Source organism: Salmo salar, chromosome 02 (genome assembly GCF_965601325.2).
Source record: "Salmo salar chromosome 02, fSalSal1, whole genome shotgun sequence".
NCBI classification, from domain to species: domain Eukaryota; kingdom Metazoa; phylum Chordata; class Actinopteri; order Salmoniformes; family Salmonidae; genus Salmo; species Salmo salar.
The window spans coordinates 32513915-32523247 of record NC_138292.1 but is presented as its reverse complement, the minus strand read 5'-3'; the positions used below and the strand labels follow the sequence as shown (position 1 = coordinate 32523247).

The following is a 9333-nucleotide window of genomic DNA, read 5'->3' as shown; positions in this document are numbered from 1 at the left end:
CAGGTTAGTTCCAGTGAAGGGAAATCTTAACGCTACAGCATACAATGGCATTCGAGACGATTCTGTGCTTCCAACTTTGTGGCAACAGTTCAGGGAAGGCCCTTTCTTATTTCAGCATGACAATGCCCCCGTGCACAAAACAAGGTCCATACAGAAATGGTTTGTCGAGATCGGTGTGTAAAAACTTGACTGGCCTGCACAGAGCCCTGACCTCAACCCCATCAAACACCTTTGGCATGAATTGGAACGCCGACTGCAAGCCAGGCCTAATCGCCCAACATCAGTGTCCGACCTCACTAATTGTGGCTGAACGGAAGCGAGTCCCCACAGCAATGTTCCAACATCTAGTGGAAAGCCTTCCCAGAAGAGTGGAGGCTGTTATAGTAGCAAAGGAGGGGACCAACTCCATATTACTGCCCATGATTTTGTAATGAGATGTTTGACAAGCAGGTGCCCATATACTTTGGTCATGTAGTGTATGTTGCCCTAAAAGACTAAATAAAGCTTTGTCACCAGAATAAGGTCATGAATTATAAAATGAATGCTTCAAACTAGTTGACATTGGCAAAGTTTTCAGTGTCATCTCTGCTTTTGCGGGAAAATACATTTAGGAACAGGGAAGAAAAATAGGAAAGATATTCTGTGCCAAATATCCTAATGACATCAGTTTGACCAGTTGTTAGGAAATAGAAAGCTGTGAAAACGACCCAATATGTTTCAGTTCGGCTTGGAAACGTGAAAGGTTATAGACCTACAGTCAGTGTCCAGATTTCACTTTTCATTTAAGCCATCTGAAGAGTAGGCTACCCTTTCCTTGACATGGCATAGGTCTATTTGATGTCCCCTTCTTGTCTCTGTCGAATTAGTGTAGCGCCTCACAGTCATCACACATAGGCACTGCTATCATCCTCTTTTACCACTTCCCCAAATCTTTCCTAAACATTACTTTTCTGGCCCTCCCTTCTCTTTATTTTAAACTCTCCATTTTGCAGATGTTCTCTTATTGAATTAAACTCCGACATTTTACTTTTTGCCTCAGTGGAATTGTTCTGCCAGTTGACAAAAGCATTTGGCGTGAAGGCTATTTGGCACATGTAAAGTTAGGCCCTAAAGCTAAGGCTTATGCACTAATGCCAAATTATGAAAGAGAAATCTCAATGTAGCCTATATAAATTGCACAATAATTATTTTTTTATGTATTGTTTTAACCCGACTCATTTCCTACACAGAATAGGTCACCAGTGCAGTTTCACATTAGTGCAGAAGAAGGCTGGAGAAGAGGAGATGCAGCCCATCTAAGTGTTGGTATGAGATGTGGTCTAACTCTTTTGACTTAAACTCAGCATCCGTCCACAATCCTCATGTACCTCCTTCTTCAGTTTAGGTTCCATGTTCCACTCTTCATGTCTGTGCCAACACCGCCATCTAGTGGGAAAGACATACAAAACAAGCATCAACCTTTATTTTACACTAATTACTGTGCTACTATTATTACTGTTGTAACACATTTTGTTTAATGCAGTATGAGCCATGTCAGTTATTTTTTATACAGTCTATGAGTGTAGCTGCAGCCTGCTTGTATTTGTGGCCTATGGCTTTAATATCAGAGTCCAGAATGTCCCCAGAGATCCAAGTTTCAGTCAATACCAGAATATCCAAATGTGTCTACATAACCCAGATCTTGATGTAATCCAGTTTAGGAAGTAAACTCCTAATGTTCAGATGAATCAACCCAAGTCCTTTACGATTTGTACAACAACAACAACAAAAATGCACGACATGAAAATTTATGAAATGTATGCATTCACTACTGTAAGTCGCTCTGGATAAGAGCGTCTGCTAAATGACTAAAATGTATTAAAAAAAAATTAATTTTTAAAGTCACATGGAAACTCCAACTCAAACAAGCTATGTTCAATAGGCGGTTGCAGGCCCAGTCTGATGGTTGATGTTGATATAGTTGGTATGGCTAAAAGATTTCATAGAACTGCACCATTTGGTCTATCCCTATTAGTAATAGAGGAAAAATAAGAAATTGGAATGACTTTGCCAAGGTTAGCACCATAGGGCCTGAGGTCGCAGCCAATGTCAATATGAGGAACTCTCAGCGTAACCAATGATGGTGCCTAACCCAAGCCCTCTACGTGATTTGAAAACCAGGGGGTATTCAGGTTTATAGAATTCACACTTGAACTAAAAGCATTGGGTGAGCAGGCCACAGTGGGTTCCTCTTTTGAGCTAACAATAGCAGATCTAAGAGTGGAGTGAATGGGTACAAAATTACAACTGACAACACCCCTGGCAGTATAGACAACAGTACGACGATAACGCTTAGAGAGGACGGGAGGTATTACCTGAGCAGGGCTTGGTCTGTCTCTGAGTCAGTATCTTAACGCAGCCTTGAAATATGAAAAGGGTCCAGGTGCCTAGATGGTTTGGGTGGAGTCCATCGTCCCTGTCCATCGTGTTGAAATTGTCAGCAAAAGTTACGCCAACAGAATAGCTGTAGTCTTTAAATCAGATTTAAAGTGCTAAGAGCCTGCTGAAACCTTCACAGCCGTGACCCAGTGACGGCAAGGGACCAGACATAATTGGATGCTTTTCAGAGGCTTTTAGGTTGCTGATCAGCTCAATAAAATCCTGGTCGGTCGGCTGAACCTACCTGGCCTGCCGGAACTACCTACCTAATCTTGTAGGTAGGTCTGGCCAGGTAGGTAGGTCCAGCCGACCTACCTACCTGGCTTGCCGGCCAGCCGGACATACTTACCTGGCCGGCCAGACCTATCTAATTGGCCAGACCTACCTACATGACCGGACCTACCTACCTACCTACCTGGCTGGCTGGCCTGCCAGATCTACCTACCTAGCCGGCCGGACCTACCTTACTGGCCGGACCTACCTAACTGGCCCGCCAGTCCCATCTGGCTGGCCAGCCGGACCTACCTATCAGCCTATATCATATAATTTGACGACATCAGTGCATTTGTTACAATACTAATCCATATAGCCTAAAGTGCAGTCATTTTTCAAGAGGGGTTTCTTTGCCATGATGTCATCAATGGGTTCCCAAATACGAATGGAGCAAGAGACCGCACCAACATCGCCATAAAAGCATCATCCAAAAAAATTATGTTAACAGAAAAGGCTTCCACTCAACACTTTAGCATTGACAACTTCCCCAATCAACTCTTTTATCACAGCCGTCAGCCTTATCAGAGTCATGATCCCCTCGCGACTTAGCTTGCCCTTCCTTCTCGGCACGCTCTACCTCCGAACTGCCGCTAGCGTTGGAAACTATGTTGCTCTCCTCAAACTTCCGTTTCTTCTTCATCTGTGCCTCCATAGACCTATCGCTTCCCTTCAAACCCCTACTCTCTTTCTCTCCCACTTTCTTTTTTTTCTCCCTTTTATTTTTACCGCTATGCTCCATACTTGCTTCACTTTCTTCTCCATCACGATCTCCTACCATCTCTGACCCTGTCACAGCACAGCGTTGCCGAACTGTCGCCACACCGAGTAAAGTGTGATTGTTTTCTTATTCCCTTTCAGTCGAATTGCAGTGCCACTACTCTGATCAAGCCACCAAAACAAATGACCAGCCCTTTGGAATCATGACACCTCATTTGCCCTTGGCAGGTAGAATAGCTTACTGTGTCCTGGAGCAAGTCTTTAGGGAAGTAATCTTTTGAGGAAATGTACACTTAAAGAGGGGCTGAAGTTACTCATTTGTCATATTTTTTTTTTTTTGCATGCTCAATAAGAAATGCAGCAGCCATGACGGAAGTCAAACGAGACTTTAATGTGGGTGTGTGTTCGCACGTGACAAGGGTTTGTATATTCACTCTGCCAAAACAGTTAGTCATTCACCCTTCTAGATAACATGAAAAAGTCTAACCGTGTCTTGAAGTCACTTAGACTAGCTAGTGCTAGCTACCTTCTTTTGCCAATTATCTTCAGCCGGCTGTTGTGCCCAAGTGGCAGTTAGGCTATCCAAAGTCTATCTCAGGGGCTAGTTAGGGACCGTCAATAAATTACACAATGTGACTAGGACAATATTTACATTAAAGGCACATCTTTTAGTTGTCTCATTAACTGCTTTCAATATGTATATATGAATTTACAATTTATAGTTGGTTCGAGGTTTTTAAGTCATTGAAATTTGGAGCTATTTAAATATTTTAATATTGTCACATGTACATTGTGTAATTTTATTGATGGTCCCTAACTATACCCTAGCCTAAGGGTATTACAATCAGGTCACATGCAGCTGCACTTCGAATTGATGATTACGTGGGTGCTGCCAGCTGTGGGTAGGATTGAATAAACCCAACCCAAGGAAAATTGTTATAGTACCCTCATTTGTTTTAAATGACATTTTCTTGAAAATCTCAGTTTTGGACGAGACTGACTTAATGACCAGAATGATCCTACAATTTACACTTTGTAGTCAATTTGGACACTAGAATACATTTTTCAGACTAATATCAATGCCACATAGGCTCACCCTAGTAAAACTGTGTAAAAGTGCTTCTAAACAGTTAAACTGCTCTTAATTTAGTTAGGGTATAATGTCCAGCTCACTGTTTCAAGCAGAAAGCAGGAATCTCAGGCCATAAAAGGGCATGTGTCTCATAGAGATGATGTCATCCGAACAGCCATGCTGGGTCTCCCCTTTCAGTTACACAGAGGGAGGGAGAGAGCGAGAGCGAGCCTGTGTGTTAGAGAGGGATAAGGGGAGAGGGAGTATAATGTGTGTGTGTGGCCAAGGAAACAGCAGGGTGTTTAAGAGTGAGAGAGGACAGAAGCAGAAGGTTTGAGAAAGACGATTTTACTAGAGGGAGAAGTGTGAGCAAGAGGAACAAAGGTTACGAAGAAAATAGGAATACAGAGAGGGAGAGGGGGACAGAAACAAAGTTATAGCAGCTGTTTCAGACCATCAGAGAGCGGGACCAAGAGAGAGTTTCTGTGTCATGGGCAAATCAGGTAAGACTACATGAGATTTAATTGTACTGGAATATGACTGTGTGAAAGTGGAAAAGTTTATCAAAGTGAAACGTGTGTGTGTGTGAATCGCCTCATTGTGTGTGTGTGTGAATCGCCTCATTGTGTGTGTGTGTGAATCGCCTCATTGTGTGTGTGTGTGTGAATCGCCTCATTGTGTGAATGCCAGAGAGATTGGAGATGTGTGAGTAGGGCTGTGATTGGCACCAGGCTGGGGGAGAGTGGATGTGTCCCCCATTCATACATACCCTGGTACTGTCTGTCTAGTATTATAGACTCAAACCTGGGGAACAGCAATATGTATGGGGCTTAGTGGAGATTTACTACTGCCTAAGTTACTGTCTGATTATCTGCAGCCTACTGTTTTATTGAGTTGTATTAATGATTTGAAAGTTTGTATATTACAGTGAAAACAAGGGAAACAATAGACATTTACCTTCAGTTTTTTCATGGCATCTTGTTTTATGTGATTCTGTGTCTCTCTCTCTCTGTGTTTCTCTGTGTGTCTCTCTCTCTGTGTTTCTCTGTGTGTCTCTGTGTGTCTCTCTGTGTGTCTCTCTCTCTGTGTTTCTCTGTCTCTCTCTGTGTTTCTCTGTGTGTCTCTCTCTCAGCTTCTAAGCAGTTTTCGGAGGAGGTGTTGCGGAGTCATAATGAGTATCGTAGAAAGCACCAGGCACCACCTCTGAAGCTGTGCAGCAAGCTGAGTAGCGATGCCACTAGGTGGGTCACCCAGACATCCCCCCCCCCCCCTCCCAACCTACACACACACACACACACAGAGACATGGCCAACCACACCCAAACCCTTACTTCCTTCCTTCCACTTCACCTAACCCCACCCATCTTTTAGCTGTCTTTATTTAACTATTACCACAACTATCTCCACCCTGTAGGTATGCTGAGTCTCTGGCCAGCACACGGATCCTGAAGCACAGTGTTGAGTCCAGTAAGGGGAGCTGTGGCGAGAACCTTGCCTGGGCCTCCTATGACCAACCAGGTACACACTCTAACATGATGACTCCTAATGCTATGCCCAAACACTGGCATAGCCTGCATATGTGTAGTTATGGAAACGAGGACAGATACATTATTCACTGTGTACGGTAGAGATAGTAACATTAAAGAGAGTGATCCAGAGTCTCGTTAGGGTTTAGTTAGGTCTAAACTATAGACTATCCTGTCCAGTGGTGGCCCAGGCAGGAACAGCTGGGGTCCATTTCCCTGCTCTGTGTATGGAGTGTTTCAGCATCAAGACCATGACTCCGAGCACAACTATGTCTGTACTCTGACCTGACAGACCTGACAGTCTGCTGTGATTCATAAACCGTCTCCTATGGATACATACTATCACTGGGTCAAGCTCAGTTCATCTCTCTCTGGACTGCTCCTCTGAAACCTGAGTTCTCAAACCTCTCCATGTTTTTCTGACCCACCTAAAGCTTTGGCAGCTTTTAGATGGTTAGCACTGTTGCCTTGGACAGCTGCCATCTTGGTTAATATTTCCTTGCCGCTGTCATCTCTGCTGGAACTCTGGGGGTTTTGGCCTGAGTTTCTGTTAAACAATAGTGACAAAGGCAACAAACAAGTATAATGTTATGTGATAACCTGTAACCTTTGTCCTCTCTGTGAATAGGGAAGGATGTGGCTGACCGCTGGTATGACGAGGTCAAACAATACAACTTCAACCGCCCCGGCTTTTCCTCTGGTACAGGTGAGACACGCATGCACACAGACACACACACTCTGACTTGTGTAGTCCTGCATGCCACAGTGTTGTGTTCACCCAAGCTGGGTTCAGTGTTGGACTGTGTGGTCTTTGTTCTATAAATGTGACATTATCATTTTGTGACTGTGTAGATCTGTGACTCTGCTCACAATCATGCATGGAACACTGCTTCCTGTGGAAAATCACAGTTCTTTATAGCATTCCCAGTCATTTCTGTCATTCCTGTTCTCTTCTGAAGCCTCCTGCTCAGTGTGACCGACCCTACAGCGTCAGGATGACTCCTATCAACTAATGTGCTGCTGACAGATAAAGGAGGAGAGGAAAGACAGAGGGGGAGAGATGGGAGTGTGCAATAGAGGGGAAAGAGTGTATAGGGGGGGGGAGGAGATTAATATAGGGTTCTGTAGCTGTAAATATTTAGAGGAGCAGTGCTGCAGACGGCTTCCTTCAGTGAATGTGTTTAGCTTGTCTCTCTCCTCTCGCTCTCTCTCTAACCAGGTCATTTCACAGCAATGGTGTGGAAGGGCAGTAAGAAGCTGGGTGTGGGGAAGGCCAGTGTGCCAGATGGCTCGTCATTCGTGGTAGCCAGGTACTTTCCAGCAGGGAACATCACCAACCAGGGACACTTTGACAACAACGTCCTGCCGCCCAAGGACTGAGGAACATACTGACGCATCACCCCCATCCAAAAGACATTTGCACTTTGTGTGTGTATATATGTATATATATATATATATATATATAACAAAACCACTGTGACTAACAAATGCATGAACAAAAATATAGGCACACCATTGACCAAACCATGCCAGCTGTGCCTTCTGGAGGTGTACCAGCCACCCAACTGGGTTTCGACCTACTCATTCCATCGTTAGTGGGGGTAGAGATTTTACACACAGTAAAATCATTTCTGATAATAAAAAAATAGTACCAGTTAAGTTTGGACACACCTACTCATTCAACGGTTTTTCTTTATTTGACTATTTTCTACATTGTAGAATAATAGTGAAGACATCACAACTATGAAATAACACATATGGAATCATGTAGTAACCAAAATAGTGATAATTAAACAACTCAAAATTATATTTTAGATTCTTCAAAGTAGCCACCCTTTGCCTTGATGACGCCTTTGCACTCTTGACATTCTCTCAACCGGCTTCACCTGGAATGCTTTTCCAACAGTCTTGAAGGAGTTCTCACATGCTGAGCACTTGTTGGCTGCTTTTCCTTCACTTTGCGGTTCAATCCATCTCAATTGGGTTGAGGTCAGGTGGTTGTGGAGGCCAGGTCATCTGATGCAGCACTCATGACTCTCCTTCTTGCTCAAATAGCCCTTACACAGCTTGGAGTTGTGTTGAGTCATTGTCCTGTGGGGGAAAAAATGATAGTCCCACTAAGCGCAAACCAGATCGGATGGTGTTTCGCTGCAGAATGCTGTGGTAGCCATGCTGGTTTGAATTCTAAGTAAATCACTGACAGTGTCACCAGCAAAGCACCATTACACCTCCTCCATGCTTCACGGTGGGAACTACACATGCAGAGATCATCCGTTCACCTATTCTGCGTCTCACAAAGACACGGCGGTTGGAACCAAAAAATCCAAATTTGGACTAATCAGACCAAAGGACAGATTTCCACCAGTCTCATGTCCATTGCTCATGTTTCTTGGCCCAAGCAAGTCTTTTCTTCTTATTGGTGCCCTTTTTAGTAGTGGTTTCTTTGCAGTAATTCGACCATGAAGGCCTGATTCAGGCAATCTCCTCTGAACAGTTGATGTTGAATTGTCTGTTACTTGAACTCTGTGAAGCATTTATTTGGGCTGTGATTTCTGAGGCTGATAACTCTAATGAACTTATCCTCTGCAGCAAAGGTAACTCTGGGTCTTCCTTTCCTGTGGCGGTCCTCATGAGAGCCAGTTTCATCATAGCCCTTGATGGTTTTTGCGACTGACTGACCTTCATGTCTTAAAGTAATGATGGACTGTTTCTCTTCGCTTATTTGAGCTGTTCTTGCCATAATATGGACTTGGCCTTTTACCAAATAGGGCTATCTTCTGTATACCACCCCTACCTTGTCATAATACAACTGATTGGCTCAAACGCATTAAGAAGGAAAGAAATTCCACAAATTAACTTTTATCAAGGCACACCTGTTAATTGAAATGCATTCCAGGTGACTACCTCATGAAGCTGTTTGAGAGAATGCCAAGAGTGTGCAAAGCTGTCATCAAGGCAAAGAGAATCTCAAATGTAAAATATATTTTGATTTGTATAACACTTTTTTGGTTACTACATGATTCCATGTGTTATTTCATAGTTTTGATGTCTTCACTATTATTCTACAATGTAGAAAATAGTAAAAAAACACTGGAATGAGTAGGTGTTTCCAAACTTTTCAATGGTACTGTATGTGTTTTACTCATTGTGGGCATGTAATTGTGAGCATGATTTAAACTGACCTGTTTTCTGAACTGAACACTTGTTTTGACTATGTTTTGTATTCTGTTTGTTTTATGTAATAAAAGCAACTGTCTGTAAAATGCCCCATTTTCACTATACATGCAGAACATGACATGTGCAATATAAGGGTGGTTAACAGTATTAC

At 43.2% G+C, this 9333-nt stretch overlaps 1 protein-coding gene across 2 annotated transcripts; it reads left to right on the top strand.

The window, feature by feature from the left end:
• The first annotated feature begins 4630 nt into the window (after positions 1-4630).
• LOC106579976 (Golgi-associated plant pathogenesis-related protein 1) lies at positions 4631-9268 on the top strand. 2 transcript variants are annotated; one of them, XM_014160465.3, is made up of 5 exons: positions 4631-4983; positions 5613-5721; positions 5894-5997; positions 6634-6711; positions 6965-7214. In XM_014160465.3, the coding sequence occupies exons 1-5, from the start codon at positions 4971-4973 to the stop codon at positions 6979-6981; spliced, it is 321 nt and encodes a 106-aa protein (XP_014015940.1). In that variant the 5' UTR covers positions 4631-4970; the 3' UTR covers positions 6982-7214. The 2 variants fall into 2 exon arrangements, with proteins under 2 accessions (XP_014015940.1, XP_014015930.1); XM_014160455.3 differs by lacking the exon at positions 6965-7214 and adding an exon at positions 7225-9268 and having other exon boundaries at positions 4632-4983.
• The last annotated feature ends 65 nt before the right edge of the window (positions 9269-9333 follow it).